At 41.6% G+C, this 16,341-nt stretch overlaps 2 protein-coding genes across 5 annotated transcripts in view; both read right to left on the bottom strand.

Moving 5' to 3' along the window:
- Positions 1–8,369, bottom strand: part of SLC9B2 (solute carrier family 9 member B2) — a 63,391-nt gene extending 55,022 nt beyond the window's left edge. The window contains exons 1-2 of the mRNA XM_040237758.1: positions 7,921–8,369; positions 6,029–6,119 (exon numbers count right to left, since the gene is read on the bottom strand). The gene's annotated coding sequence lies outside the window, so the exon portion shown is untranslated. The remainder of the gene's footprint in view (positions 1–6,028; positions 6,120–7,920) is intronic.
- Positions 8,370–10,685: 2,316 nt separating this feature from the next.
- BDH2 (3-hydroxybutyrate dehydrogenase 2) overlaps positions 10,686–16,341 on the bottom strand; it is a 28,861-nt gene continuing 23,205 nt past the window's right edge. For all 4 annotated transcript variants that reach the window (XR_005720631.1, XM_040237752.1, XM_040237753.1 and 1 more), the window contains 3 exons: positions 14,313–14,371; positions 13,635–13,727; positions 10,686–10,960 (listed from right to left, as the gene is read on the bottom strand). Coding sequence is in view for 3 of the 4 variants with exons in the window: in XM_040237752.1 (XP_040093686.1) it covers positions 10,907–10,960; positions 13,635–13,727; positions 14,313–14,371 (206 nt within the window). In the remaining variant the exon portion in view is untranslated. The remainder of the gene's footprint in view (positions 10,961–13,634; positions 13,728–14,312; positions 14,372–16,341) is intronic.

Here is a 16,341-nt window from a genome sequence, read left to right as displayed (position 1 = left end):
AGACCAATTTATCAAAGGAAAATAACTACTATTCTGTTTGGTTAACTGATAGGGTGACTTGAAATCATGAAATAATGTTATTACTTCTCATAAGGAATAAAGGGAAATTATCCCTAGGGAAGAAGGAATCTGATATCTGCTTCTCTTTTAAAAAAATTCTTCCACCCAAGGGCAAATATATTTAATTGAAAGTTTAAAATATGAGTTTTAGGCTTACTAAAATAAAAATCTCCAGACACTAATCTCCCCAGGTGTGGCAACGTGACTTATCACTTACCTAAGAGCCTCAGGTATGCCTGTGCATCCCTTCCCCACCCCTAAGAATAAATTATGACTGGTCTAAATCAGCCTGTTACATCAGGCCTCTTTGCCAGCTGTTGGTTTAGGACAGAGTATGATTAATTTCTTACCAATGAAAGTTGTGGGCAAGGCTGATTGGGGACTACTGGATAAGAGTTTCCTTCCTGATATAAAGGCAGAGAGGCCAGAGAAGAACGCGTTTCCCCTTTTGTCTTGTGTGTGTGTGTTAGTGGGGAGGATGAAGCTGTGGATGGGGGACTGTGTTTCTTGGAATTTTAGCAGCCACGATTTATCCATGAAGAAAAAGTCAAGATTAGTTTAGCAGTGGCCACAGGGCTGGAAAAGGTCAGTTTTCATTCCAATCCCAAAGAATGTTCAAACTACCACACAATTGCACTCATCTCACATGTTAGCAAAGTGATGCTCAAAATTCTCCAAGCTAGGCTTGAACAGTACGTGAACTGAGAACTTCTAGATGTTTGAGTTGGATTTAGAAAAGGTAGAGGAACCAGAGATCAAATTGCCAACATCTATTGGATCACAGAAAAAGCAAGAGAGTTCCGGAAAACATCTACTTCTGCTTCATTTACTTTGCTAAAGCCTTTGACTGTGTGGATCACAACAAACTGTGGAACATTCTGAAAGAGATGGGAATACCAGACCACCTGACCTGCCTCCTGAGAAATCTGTATGCAGGTCAAGAAGCAACAATTAACCACACATGTAACAATGGACTGGTTCCAAATTGGGAAAGGAGTACATCAAGGTTATACATTGTCACCCTGCTTATTTAACTTATATGCAGAGTATGTCATGAGAAATGCTGGACTGAATGAAGCACAAGCTGGAATCAAGATTGCCAGGAGAAATATCAATAACCTCAGATATGCAGAAGACATCAACCTTATGGCAGAAAGTGAAGAAGAACTAAAGAGCCTTTTGATGAAACTGAAAGAGGAGAGTGAAAAAGGTGGCTTAAAACTGAACATTCAGAAAACTAAGATCATGGAATCTGGTCCCATTACTTCATGGCAAATAGATAGGGAAACAATGGAAACAGTGACAGACTTAATTTTGGGGGGCTCCAAAATCACTGCAGATGGTGACTGCAGCCATGAAACTAAGACTCTTGCTCCTTGGAAGAAAAGCTACGACAAAGCTAGACAGAATTTTAAAAAGCAGAGACATTACTTTACCAACAAAGGTAAAGACAAAGCTATGGTTTTTCCAGTAGTCATGTGTTGATGTGAGAGTTGGACCACAAAGAAAGCTGAATGTCAAAGAACTGATGCTTTAGAACTGTGGTGTTGGAGCAGACTCTTGAGAGTCTCTTGGACAGCAAGGAGATCCAACCAGTCCATCCTAAAGGAAATCAGTACTGAATATTCATTGGAAGGACTGATGTTGAAGCTGAAGCTCCAACACTTTGGCCACCTGATGTGAAGAACTGACTTATTGGAAAAGACTCTGATGCTGGGAAAGATTGAAGATGGGAAGAGAAGGGGATGACAGAGGGTGAGATGGTTGGCTGGCATCACCCACTCGAAGGACATGAATTTGAGGAAACTCTGAGAGTTGGTGATGGACAGGGAAGTCTGGTGTACTGCAGTCCATGGGGTCACAGAGAGTTGGATATGACTGAGCAACTGAACTGAACTGACTGAGCTCATAGAAAGCAACCTGGACCCTGATATCAATGTGCTACAAACCCTGGATCCACTTACCTTCATATATCTCATCATAATGAGAAAAGAAGCTGGTATTTTTGAAGACAGCTTTGGCTGAATATCCTGATACTTAGCCCAAAGCATCCTAACCAATACAACAGGTGACTGTTGCAGAGCCAGCTTTGAGAAGCTCAGGAAAGGAGCAATGATGGGGAACCTTTGGCCTATATGTGTCTCCCTAACTTCTTGATCTTCATAGAGGACAAACACTGCCTTTGTATTATTGAAACTTCTCAAAAAATATCTAGAAAACAACATTTCAATAGCTAAAAATCAGAGCCAAGTTTTTTAGTACCATTTTTTTTGTCATTAGAGATTACATAGCTTGTCATTTTATATATATTTTTCTGTCCTATCCCTGTAGTTGTAATATTTGAATACTGGATTTTATTTAATTAATTAATTTATTTTTTTAAAATTTATTTATTTATTTTTAATTTTTACTTTACAATTCTGTATTGGTTTTGGCATAGATTGACATGAATCCACCACAGGTGTACATGCGTTCCCAAACATGAACCCCCTGCCCACCCCCCTCCCCACAACATCTCTCTGGGTCATCCCCACGCGTCAGCCCCAAGCGTGTCATATCCTGCATACTGAATTTTAAAACGTTAGGTTTACAAACATTTGTTTTCTAAACTTCTACTCATGAAGTAAATAAAACAAGAGCAATAAAAACACCACTACCATCGCTGTCTAAGGTTTCATATTTTACTTTCTCTACTCGGTAAAGTTCTACTAGTCATTCTCATAACTCAAATGTTCACCTTCCTGGTCAGTATTTCCTAACTTCATATAGACTAACTCTGTCCATTTTTTTCCCCCTGAGGACTCATTCATTCATTCAACAAACATTTATTAAGCTCTTATTGTGTTCTAGCCCTTGTTTTGGGGATTTGAAATGTTAATTGTTCCTATACTCAAAGGTTGCTACCTAGTCAGAGAATGACAATTCATTTCCTAGGCAACCATAATGGAGTGTGGTAAGTTTTGATTTTAGGCACATGGGTTAAGCAACCCCATCTTTTGACAATGAGTGAAGTTCATCAGACTTTCACTGGGTCTCTATGGTGTGTAAAGCATAGAGATATAAAGATGACTTAGATGCAGTCTCTTCTTCTTAAGAAAGGGACAAAGATTGCTATGTGCTCACCAAACCTGTTTCCTCTGCTGCCTGGGCACACAGATGGCTGACATTTCCCAGCCTCCCTTGCAGGTCAGTTTGGCAAGTCCCCGAGTCTGGCAAGGGGATATGGCCGTCAATGATGTATTATACTTCCATTGCTGTAAGAAATTTCCCACGTAATCCTCCACATGTTCTCTCTTTTCCTGTCCATTTTCTAGAAACTAAGGACTCCAAGGCCTTAGGGGATTGCAAAGCCATAATATAAAAAGAGTTAGGGTTCCTGAATCACTGAGTAGAAGGCCACCAGCTCAACACCTGGTTAGATTTTATATGAGTAAGAATTAAGTTTCTACTGTGTTAAGTTACTGAGGTTTTGGAGATTATCTGTTACAGCAGTGAGTGCCACCTTAAGGTCATTTAATTATAATGTAAGACGTGCAGGCATAGAGTTAAACACGGGAGAGGAGATACTGCCCTGCTTGGCTCATACATGAATCAAGCCTTGAAAAATGACTTAATCTCGTAAAGAAAATAAAGACCATCATAGGCAGAGGAAACACATGATTAAAGGATAAGGGGTGAAAAGAAAATTACATATAGGGAAGTTTGTGCATACCAATGCCAACGAGAGCATAATGAGCATAATATGCAAAATATGGAGAGGTTAGAGGAAAATGGACATGAAAACCCTGAGTGTGAATCCTTGTGTGAATTAGTGAATCCTCCTAATTGGGCTATTTGGGGCAAGTTACTCAGTCAATCTGGATCATTTTCTTCATCTGCAAAATGGTGACAATGCCTATGTCGCAGAAAATCTTAAAACCAGTACTAAGTACATCATGGAGTCCCCCCAAATTCCCCTAGTACTTTATCTTTCTTTTGTAAGATTTTCCTTGAGAAAGCAGCACACATGTGCTGTGCTGAAGAGCACAGATAAGAGACACTAGTAAACTCACACCTTTCATTCCTCCTTGTGAACTACAGAAACATAAATAATAGATTCCTAAAAGAACCGCAGAGAGCTTTCATTTGTATTGGCCAGATGTACTTAATAGTTTTACGCATGCATGTCTGCTAAGTCGTTTCAGTCATGTCTGACTCTTTGTGACCCTATGGACTGTAGCCTGCCAGGCTCCTCTGTCCATGGGATTTTCTAGGCAAGAACACTGGAGTGGGTTGTCATGCCTTCCTCCAGGGGATCTTCTAGATCCAGGGATTGAACCATAGTCTCTTACCTCTCCTGCATCGGCAGGTGGGTTCTTTACCACTAGCACCACCTGGGAAACCCAAACAGCTCTCTATAAGGTTGTTAAAAACTCTTTAGAACTTAATCACAATTGCACTCTCCTTAGCACGCATCACCCATGACTACAAAGAATGCTCCCTCACTACACAAGTGCATATACAGGTAGCTCCATCTCCCGACACGCCATGCTCCTGCGCTTTATGTGATGAAAGATGTAAATTCTTCTCCCCCAGAGGAAAAATATATCATTAGGGTTTGCGTGCCAACCAAGAACCAGTTCAGTTCAGTTCAGTTCAGTCGCTCAGTCGTGTCTGACTCTTTGCGACCCCATGAATCACAGCAGCCAGGCCTCCCTGTCCATCACCATCTCCCGGAGTTCACTCAGACTCACGTCCATCGAGTCAGTGATGCCATCCAGCCATCTCACCCTCTGTCATCCCCTTCTCCTCCTGCCCCCAATCCCTCCCAGCATCAGAGTCTTTTCCAGTGAGTCAACTCTTCGCATGAGGTGGCCAAAGTACTGGAGTTTCAGCTTTAGCATCATTCCTTCCAATGAACACCCAGGACTGATCTCCTTCAGAATGGACTGGTTGGATCTCCTTGCAGTCCAAGGGACTCTCAAGAGTCTTCTCCAACACCACAGTTCAAAAGCATCAATTCTTTGGCGCTCAGCATTCTTCACAGTCCAACTCTCACATCCATACATGCCCACTGGAAAAACCATAGCCTTGACTAGACGGACCTTTGTTGGCCAAGTAATGTCTCTGCTTTTGAATATGCTGTCTAAGTTGGTCATAACTTTCCTTCCAAGGAGTAAGCGTCTTTTAATTTCATGGCTGCAGTCACCATCTGCAGTGATTTTGGAGCCCCCCAAAATAAAGTCTGACACTGTTTCCACTGTTTCCCCATCTATTTCCCATGAAGTGATGGGACCAGATGCCATGATCTTCGTTTTCTGAATGTTGAGCTTTAAGCCAACTTTTTCACTCTCCTCTTTCACTTTCATCAAGAGGCTTTTTAGTTCCTCTTCACGTTTTGCCATAAGGGTGGTGTCATCTGCATATCTGAGGTTATTGATATTTCTCCTGGCAATCTTGATTCCAGCTTGTGCTTCTTCCAGCCCAGCGTTTCTCATGATGTACTCTGCATAGAAGTTAAATAAGCAGGGTGACAACAGACAGCCTTGACGGACTCCTTTTCCTATTTGGAACCAGTCTGTTCTTCCATGTGCAGTTGTCCATGTGTAGAGTCTTCTCTTGTGTTGTTGGAAGAGGGTGTTTGCTATGACCCAAGAACCAGTGGTTTCCCAATTATCAACAGGACTAGAGGGGACTTCCCTGGTGGTCAGGTGGCTAAGACTCCACACGTTCCCATTGTAGGGGGTCTAGGTTTGATACCTGGTCAGGGAACTATACCCCACATGCAGCAATTAGGAGTTAGCATACCGCAACTAGCGATCCAGCATGTCTCAACTAAGACCTGGCACAGTCTAACAAATAAATATAAAGTAAAATAATCTTCGTATAAACAAACAAACAAAAAAAACAGAACTAATGAGCCAGATAGTGAGTAATCTCTTGTTATATAACATACTCTGAGAATGTTTTAAATGAAGAAATGTTTTACCTTATACTTGTCAAATAAGAGACTTCAGAGATAGTCTGTTCTATGGGTAACAAACTCAAGTTCCTTCAGGGGCCGACTCGAATGTGGGGTTCTGTAGAAACGAGAGAGAACAGGGTCTAACTGAAAGCATTCAAATCACTGTCAGCCCCTGGATCTCATCTCATGGTTTCATTTCCCATCTAAAGAAACTGAAGAGATTAGGTTCAAGTGACTTTTGGAGGCTCCATAGCAAACATATTATGCAGGGTTGAGCGGAAAACAGAAACCATGCCAAGTTATTTTAAGCCAAGAGAGATTTTATAGAAAGAATTAGGTGACTTGGCGAAAGGCTAGAGATTGTTGAAAGGGTTACGAGTGCAGGGTCTTGGCTGGGCTTCCAGGAGCAACTTCTAGAACACCAGTGGATGAGGCACTGGGGAATACACTATTTTTGCCACAATCGGGAGAAACCGTGGAGTTCAAGAACATACTGCAGCTCTGACCCTGAGAAGCTGGGATCTGGAAGCTTATCTGGGCAAGGAACTCAGAATCTGTTCTCTGCCTCCCTGCACTGCCTCCTGATAGCTAGAAAGCTGATGATTCAATATGGCATGCTGAGACTGTTTACTCTAAGTCCATTCCCACACCCACAGTTCTGGAGACTGGACACCAGCATCTCGTGCACCTTCCGTGCCAACAGAAAAGAGCCAAAAAAATATCAGGAGACGGTCTCTGTCTCATCTCTGCCTCTGAGATCTCAGACAAGCCAGCCAGAAGTCGAATTCACATCCAGAACTCTAAATGGACCAGAGTCTGAGAAATGTTTTCAGCTTTCCAGTTTCTCCTGTACAGGAAGGAATGCTAGCAGCAGGTAGGAATGAATGCAAATGCCCAACTTCCATATTCAGCACAGCAGCTTTCTGTGTAGGCCCCAGGAATCAGACCTCCACCACTGACTTGTCCCCACTTACCCTATCATACCTTCTATGGAAACCCCCCAAAAGCAAAAATCTAGTAAATAGGGCTGTAATTCTAAAGACCTTATGCTAAAAAATATGTGAACGGGTCACTTTATTTACATCCTTAGGTACAGGGTAAATCACACTACCTAATTTAATTGTTATATTAAGTATATTGTATACTCTTAATATTGTATATTCTTGTATATTCTGACCCATTGGATTTTGAGCTCCTGAATGGCAGAAACTGTATTTAATTCATATTTGTATCTCCTGTCCCCAGGTCTGCTTGGCCCAGAGAAGATGCACAGGCATTTGCTGAATTGAAATGTTTTACTTTTGACTCACTAATAGAAACAGTAAACCAGAATTTCACTGAGCTACAGTATAGCAGCAATAGTATCAGGAGGCGGTCCCGCTACAGAGGCCTGGGGAAAGGGGGTTTTCGTCTTTCAGAGTAAACAGGTAGATCTGGCTAAGCAAGGTACCTGCTCTGTCTCTGTGGACTGGTGTTCTGGATTTCTCGATGGGATGCTAAAGTTAGTGGTGTCTTCCCGCTATTAGTCTTTTGGGGCAACAAAACACACCAGAGTCCAGGGTGAGATTACAAGGATGCCCTAAGAAGCTGATGCCTGATAAGTAAAATACAGCCACAGACTCAGCGTGAGCTCTGAGCAGGGGCTTATTTATATTCCCCAATCAGCAGGATCTGATTAGTCTCAGCACATCACCTAGGTTAGCACCCCCGACAACGTCTGGTGGATCTGAGAACAAAAACAAGAAAAACTTACTCCAATAACAACAACGGTAGACAGACACACACAGCCAACCAGCCAGTCAGCCTCCACGCCGCATACAATCAGAAGGCGCTGGGCGCTCGCCCTCGGCCCGGCACAAAGCTGCAGCCGCGGCGCCGCTTTAATTTACACTCAGTGCCCTCCAGGGGGTACTCACCTCGCGCTCTCCGGCTCCGGCACCCGGCTCAGCCCGGTAGATTAGGAAAGGGGCTCGCAGGTCTGCGGGGGAGCCCGGTGGAGCGGGTTTCCGGGTGGCGCATCGCCGAGGCGGCTGCAGAGGCTGCAGTTATTTCAGATAGCGGGGGTGCGCGGCCCCGCCCACCCACGCCCTCCCTGCCAGTGGCGAGGGCGGTCCCGGGAACCAGGCCCGGCACTGGCTGGGTGGACCCGGCTGGGAGCCCGCTTAGTTGGGGTTCAGGAGCGGCCCCCCAGGCGTCTTCCGCGGGTTTGGGGCCGCCGGGCGCGGATGCACGGCTTTGCTCTGGGTCCGGGGAACCGCAAGTCCACACCCCGGGACCCAGGAGCGGCGCCGCGCGTTTGGCGGCCTGGCTGGCCCCTGGAGACCGGGCGATCGCCTCTCCCTGGGAAGCCACGGGTTGGCGGCCCAGCGTGCGCCGACCCCGGCGATGACGAGTTCCTGAGCGAGGACGCGCAGTGCTGCCGCTCGCAGTCTGGAGTGCGGCCCGCGCAACCTATTGCTGACTTAGCATTCGCATCTACATTCTGGATTTTCACTCCACCTTTTTAGTTGTGTTGTTTAGAAGTGTCTTCTCAGGTGGGGCGGGTGGACCTCTGTTCAGATGACCGATTTAAGTGGATGAAAGACTTGTCCTCTCCCTTTTATGGTTTCTTTAACACCCTTCTTGCTGTGTTGTTTTAGATTTTTACGTTCCAAGTCAGCATCTATTTAATTCTGCCTTCTATTTCCGTATCTTCCTTTCCTCTATCTTTTCCTCCCCACTCTCTTTCACCTAATTGTGTATATATGCGCCTGTGCCCCTTTCAGGGTAATTTTTCTTTCAGAAATAAAATTGTCTTACCCGTTTTTCACTCCTTTAAGCAACGGCCAATTTTAGTCTCCAACAGCCAGAAACCATTCATTTTTCTTTCTTAGGCCCTCACTTTACAGAGAGAAGGATGAACCTGGATTCCATCTAATAATCATCTAAAGTGACTATATTCCTAAACGAACTCTTACTCTCTGAAAGCTTGCAAAAGTTTCCTGTGACACCCAGCTTCCTCTTAGCACAGGAATGAAATATATTTTTCCTTTTCTTTCAATCGCATGATCATTGATGTGTCACCCAATGTGATTAGCACAGCTCTGGAGAACATTGAACTTTTGGACTAGTTTTTGCTTTTTTATTGTTTATAATGTTCTATAGTTTACAATTGTGAGTTTCCTTGGTGGCCCAGTGGTAAAGAATCTGTCTGCAATGCAGGAGACACAGGTTCGATCCCTGGGTGGGGGCCATCCCCTGGAGGAGGGAATGGCAACCACTCCAGTGTTCCTCCCCGGGAAATCCCATGGACAGAAGAGCCTGGCAGGCTGTAGTCCTTGGGGTCACAAAGAATCAGACAAGCCTTAACAACTGAGTATGCATGCATGCTTATAGTTATCTCTGAGAAAACAAATTCTGAGGGAGCATTTGTTAATATTTAGAATCCATTTTGTAGTATTCGTCATGTATTTATTTAGAATTCATGTTTTCATAGCTTACATATAATGTATAATGATTCAGAGCATTAAATATAGTTCATAACATACTTAAAAGCTTCAGTGTTCCATCACTTCACTTGGTAATAAGTTATAACATCCTGATTATATCCAAAGAACCCCAAGTTATTTGGCTCAATTCTGTAATTTCACAAAGCGGAAAACTAAAATTGAAGATAAATTGGATGACCTGGGGTCTAGGTAAAAAACCAAGCTATACGTGCTCCAGTAGTGGAATACCTGGACCAGACCCCTGAAGCAAATCTTATAATCAGTGGACTCTTGAGGCAGGCTAGTCAAAATATCCTTTGCTGTCAGTCAGGTTTAACTCACCCTCATCAACTGCATGTTCTGCTTCATACATACAATTTTAACCTTTATTTAACCTGTTATTGTCCGTTTCAAAATTTTCCTTGTTAATATTACAATTATAAGACAAAAGATTAAGAACCACTGCTCATTTCCTGAGATTTGTAGGTCCCTCATCCATACCATGTGGTCTTCTGAGCTAACAACAAACAAAGCACAAACAGAAAACTCTAAAACTAAAAGAACAAGAAAAAACTTCTCCCTAGTAGTATGTTATGGAATTATTTTCTATGGATTTATATTGAAATGTTTACTTTCTTTAGTTTTGTTTCTTGTTATATAATTCATTTCTATTTATTCATCCAGAAACTATTTCTAAGTTTCATGTTCTCTTATCTGCTACGTCAGAATTTGGTGAGGAAGTCTATACTTAATCTAAAAAATATCCTTCCAACCGGAAATACGGTAAGTTAGTTAACTATATGTTTATTATGCCCATGTCAAATATTACTTTTTTTAATGAAGATTTTTTTAGACTAAAAAAAGTACTAAGAAAATGATGGCATCCATTAAGTATAAATATCTATGATTATTTTTCTTTTACATAACAGATCAACAATATGTAGTCCTGAACCTAAAACCCTTTAAGTGTTGGTTACTGAGGCCAACTCCTTTATACCTTTGGTGTTCATTTATAATGGTGTAAAATTTTAAAATGAGTACCCACGTAGAGATCAATGCAGAACTGTGTACAAAAATATCTGAATGTTGGAAAATAGAAATACAATAGAAATGAATACCATTAAAAAAAACACCAACTATTTTTCTTCATATTCACATTTTAATTTTTACATGCTTACAAATTGAGACTTATTCTTAAAATATTCTTTTTGCAGTGAGTTCATTATCTCACCAATCTACAATGATTTCAGAACAGACTAGAAAGAGATTAATGTATTTAAAGACTCAGACACTTGTGAACAATGACATCATCAAAGGTCTTGTTTTCATTAATTTGTCGTTAATTGGAAAGAGAGGTTGGGTGAGTTTTCTTCATAAGCAGGTTCACTGTAGTCAGGAAGGGCCCGCCTTCCCAGCAAGGAGACCCTGACTGAAATCACAAACTCCAGCCTCCATCAATGATAACAGGATTACCCGTGACGTAGGCAGACTGCAGTGGTAAACACAAGGAGACCGAAAACAGTTAGCCAGGTTGTGTTTCTTCAGTTTTCCTGACCGAGACAGCTAAACAGTTTATTCTCACAGTACTATGAAATCTCACTTAACAAAGAGAAGTTAGAAAAATCTGAATTAAATTCCAGATGATTTAAAACTGCTGTGTGTTCTCATGATCTGGGGCTAACTGGACTCTTGCTGGTGTCTGAATGCATGTCACATTCTAAGAGTGTTTGGTATCAGAATCAGAAAATTAAAATTCTGTGATACAGAGCCACTCCCTGAATTAGGATAAAGCATAGGCTAAAATAGTGCATTTTCATTTTGAAACTCAGAAGTATTCTAAACTAGCTGAGTTTTATGCCACTAATAAACTTTTGAACATCATCAAGTGCATCAGTCATAAAGTGGTCATGTCAATCACCAAACAGAACTTTGTTTAAAAAGATGCACATTTAGTTAATCAATATACATGGCTAATTCCAGGAACTGAACAGCACTAAATATATTTTTTAAATTTATATGAATAATAATTACTATAATCTGTTAACCAAGAAAACAATTTATACTAGTTTCAGACATCTAAATCTGTACAAAACTAAAGGACTTTAAAAGTTTCTGGGTTTTTTTCCCATAGAATTTTTATTTTTCCAAAGAATTAAAGCTGAAGTGATTCTTGTGGTAGAGATTCAGAAATATTTTAACTTAAACCTTTGGATAATGGATAATCAAGACTCAAATCTGTGCTCTTAGTTTTGAATACATCTGAAACCTAAAATAATGGAAGAGGTAGGAAGGAAAAGACATCATAACAGGAGTACAGAGTGTCGTAAAGTACAATATATGAAAACTAAGCATATAAAGTATTTAGATAAATGAGTGGGTTAGTAGTCACTCTACCAAGAAACAACCCCCAGTTTCTCTAAGTTTTTTTTAAAAGGCAGGCTGTCTGATCACATATGGACTCTTCAGGATCTTTTTAAAAGGCAAAGGTCCTTCTGTTGTGTATTTCAAGCCAGAGTGTTCCCAAATATTTGCTAACCTAAGCTCTAGCTAAATCAGGGCAATTTAGCTTATCAGCAGTACCCCCAGATCAAATGAGCTTTTCTGAAGACATGGATTCAGAGAAATCAAAAAAGTCAATAGACTGGTTCCATCACAGTCTGTCCAGCAGTTTTCTCAGCTATGAAAAGCTGCTACAAATAGTTCTGAGAAGTAGTTACTGCTCTGTCACTAAAACATTTCAATTTCTGCATCTGCCACACTCACCAACTACCGGATGTGTACAAGTTTCATTCAGGAGATGCTGACTGATCAGTAACACACCTCCTTACTCCCACCTACCCCTGCTTTCCTTTTCTTAGTTTCCTGGTTGGTTATTACTCAAAGGCATAAAACACAGGGGATATTTTGTGCTCTATACCTTATAAGAAATATTTCTAACAAAAAAGTTTCTGTTTTCACAACTGTATGTCATTGGTGGCTCAGATGCTAAAGCATCTGCCTACAATGCAGGAGACCCGGGTTTAATCCCTGGGTTTAGAAGAGCCCCTGGAGACGGGCATGGCTATCCACTCCAGTATTCTTGCCTGGAGAATCTCATGGACAGAGGCTACAGTTCATGGGGTGGGAAAGAGCGAGTAACACACACACATACACACACACAAAATATACAGCAGCCAGTAAGGAAGAAACTGGTTACTAAATACATGCAAAGTGGAAAGAGACAGAACTATGAATTTCCATACATGAATATAAACAAGTAAGAATTCATAGGGGAAAAAAGGAGGATGTAGGGGGATTCTTCTAAACAAATCACTGATAAAACTGAAAGCACCAGATGCTAATTCTTTGTCTCCTGGACACAAATCTGATTTACCCTTTCCCCATTTTACCTGAAGCTCTCACAGTTTTGGAGGTTCACTGGTTTGATTTACATTAAATCATTGCTTAATCATTATATTGTTTCCCAAGTTGGTAATTTTTGAAAAGAATGATAAAATTGAGCAATTTTAATTTGTTTTTCAATCTTTCACCACTTCATTTGCTATCAGATTTAGCAACATGTGAAGAAGGCTGAGTGCCAAAGAATTGATGCTTTTGAACTGTGGTGTTGGAGAAGACTCTTGAGAGTCCTTGGACTGCAAGGAGATCCAACCAGTCCATCCTAAAGGAGATCAGCCCTGGGATTTCTTTGGAAGGAATGATGCTAAAGCTGAAACTCCAGTACTTTGGCCACCTCATGCGAAGAGTTGACTCATTGGAAAAGACTCTGATGCTGGGAAGGATTGGGGGCAGGAGGAGAAGGGGACGAGAGGGTGATGGCTGGATGGCATCACGGACTCGATGGACGCGAGTCTGAGTGAACTCCGGGAGTTGGTGATGGACAGGGAGGCCTGGTGTGCTGCGATTCATGGGGTCGCAAAGAGTCGGACACAACTGAGTGACTGAACTGAACTGAACTGAAAGCTGAACGAGGATGAGTTGGTGGCTGAGGTCAAAGTGGCCTTAATATCAAGCAAATTAAGTTAGCACCTATCCCTACTTTGTAAATGCAACATCTTAGCACCTGCATGTGATCACGTCCTAAATGACATTATTTTGATCAGCAAATTGTGGCCAAAAGTGACTGAGGATAATGACCCCCGCCCTGGAAGAGCAGCGCTCACTTCATCAGAGGCCAAGTACACGCAGAGCAGGGCTACTTCTTCTGCAGTTGCGAATCTTCCTGTTTTCTGTCTCTTTAGGAAATCGCTCAGTGCCTGTAAGCAGAAACCATATCGGACAGCAGCGATGTGAGCTCAACTGTGAATGCACCTGCAACACCTTTAGGAGGTCAAAGGCAAGAGGAATCTACAAAGGAACCGCTGACTTGATTAAGCATGCACGAGGCACGATACAGGACAGTATCATTATTGCTAATATCACTGACTGTAGACCAAACAGGACTATGGTAACTCCCAAGCTACTCAAACTATTTGTTTTATATTAAGACCTATAGACACTGTGATGGATCAGAAAGTTAGTACTAAAGAAGAGGGTGTTTTTATGTTTTTTTAAAAATGTGGTAAAATGCACATAATATACAATTTACCATCATAACCAATTGTAGTTTACAGTTCAGCAGTGTTAAGTACATTCACATTATTGTGGCACAAATCTCCAGAATTCTTTTTATCTTGCAAAAGTGAAACCCTATACCTATAAAACAACTTCCGACCCACTTTCTCCCACCCCCTAGCAACCACCCTTCAACCTTTCTGTCTCTATGGATTTGTCTACTCTAGGTAAGGAAGCAGCATTTTTTTTAAACCATAGGATTTAAACATTTAAAACAGTAGCTCTACCTCTTCAGGATTTGGTCTGGCTTGTATTCTTTCTTGCAGAGATGGGGTATCAACTGTTCCTAGATAAAAGGAAGGCATTCGGCTTGGTTACTCACTTAGACTGAAAAAGAAATTGGCAATTAAAGTTTAAACTTGCTTTCCATATCATTCAATGATCAGTGAAATTTTTCTTCATGACTTGGAGTGACAATTTCCCCTCTCTACCTGTCTGCTCTTTTATTTAACAGTCTTATAACTTCTTTAATAACGTTTGTAAGATTTTCAAAAACACAAGCTATTCTTCTTTGTCATACTAGGCAGGGACTCTTGGTGAAGCACCCAGCATTCCCAGGAAGTACTCTGGTCTCATCACATTCACATGATACTTTATGGATAACTTCAGTGGCTCTACATTTTCCTCATTATCTTGAAATGCTCATTGGTTTCAAATTCCTATTTTAACCATTGTTTCATATTTCTTATTCAAAAAATATAATGTTAAATTATTTTAATTAAAACAAGAAAAATAAAAATGACTAAAAATGTTTAAATTGTGAGCAGCAATGAAGATCCAGCACAGCCATAAATAAATGAATTAAAAAAATTAAAAAAAAAAAAATCCCAGTTAGTTCACATTCCTTACAGGACAAGTTCCCAGGCATTTTTGTTAACTTCTGTGATCTGCAAATTCTCTTTACAGGGCCTTTCTTCTGCTGACAGTACTCCAGGAAGACCATATGATCCTTCTAAGGTCATAAAAAAATGATCTCACAGTCAAAGCCTCAGCTCCATCCTTAGACCATGCTCCTGGGCGTGTCATGGATTGGACATTTGCTTGGAAACAATTTCTTTCTTCTGAAAATTTTTATGGGAGTGTAACTGATTTACAATGTTGTGTTAGTTTCAGGTGTATAGCAAAGTGAGTCTGTTATACATGTACATACATCCACTCTTTTTTAGATTCTTTTCCCTTACAGGCCATTACAGAGTATTGAGTAGAGTTCCCTGTGCTATACAGTAGATCCTCAGTTGTCTATATTATATAGAGTAGTGTGTGTATGTCAGTCCCAGTCTCTCAGTTTATCTCCCTCTTTCAGAACCAGAAACTCAATTTTATTATCGTTTGCCATTTCTCTGGAGAGGCTGGGAATCTTCAAAACCTAAAATTCTTGGCTTCTTGCTGTTTAACAGCCCTGTCCTTAGCTTGTCTCTCTGCTCTCACATTTTACTGTGAGCAGGCAGAACCTTCCGCAGGCTGGGTGGCTGCTGCCTTGGCTACATTGTCTGGCTCATCAGGAACATTTTCACACTTCACAGTTACTGCAGGCAATAGTGTTGATGAAATTTCTTACACCACATAACACAAATCTCTTTGTATCCAATTTCTGATGATATTTTCCTAACTTCCCTCATCAACAGCCTCCTTAGAGTCCACAATTCTACCAACGGTGTGCTCAAGACAACCTCCTCAAAATTCTCGCTGCCCACTGGGGCAGATGCGCACCATATCTTACAGGTGACCAGTATTAATGACCAAGGGTTTCCTTTGTGGTTCAGACGGTAAAGAAACTGACTACAATGTGGGAGACCCGGGCTCGATCCCTGGGTCAGAAAGACCCCCTGGAGAAGGAAATGGCAACCCACTCCAGTATTTCTTGCCTGGAGAATTCCATGGACAGAGGAGCCTGGTGGGCTACGGTCCATGGGGTCGAAGAGCTGGACACGACTGAGCAACTCACACATGAAGGCTGAGCGGCAAGCCTAGGCCTCTCACTCGATTCCAGCCACCTGACTCCGCCGAGTCCCCGCAGACTGATGCACCCTGCCACCACTCACACCAGTCTGGTGTCGAAGTGTTGCCTGTCAGTACCATCCCAGACTCTCATGCCTTGTCACATTTTCTTCTGTGACTGGCTCAGTGAGTCAAAGCTAGTTCCCTGTCCCAGACAGTGTGAGGATATATTTTCCAGTCTTCCAAAAAGTCCAGCTTTAAAACAACCACATTTTCCAAATCATTAGACATTTTATTCCATTGGGTAAATGGCACCAA

The sequence above is a fragment of the Oryx dammah genome, unplaced genomic scaffold (assembly GCF_014754425.2).
Source record: "Oryx dammah isolate SB20612 unplaced genomic scaffold, SCBI_Odam_1.1 HiC_scaffold_3, whole genome shotgun sequence".
Classification (NCBI taxonomy): Eukaryota; Metazoa; Chordata; class Mammalia; order Artiodactyla; family Bovidae; genus Oryx; species Oryx dammah.
The sequence above is the reverse complement of the archived record's forward strand: the minus strand, read 5'-3'. Positions and strand labels throughout refer to the sequence as shown.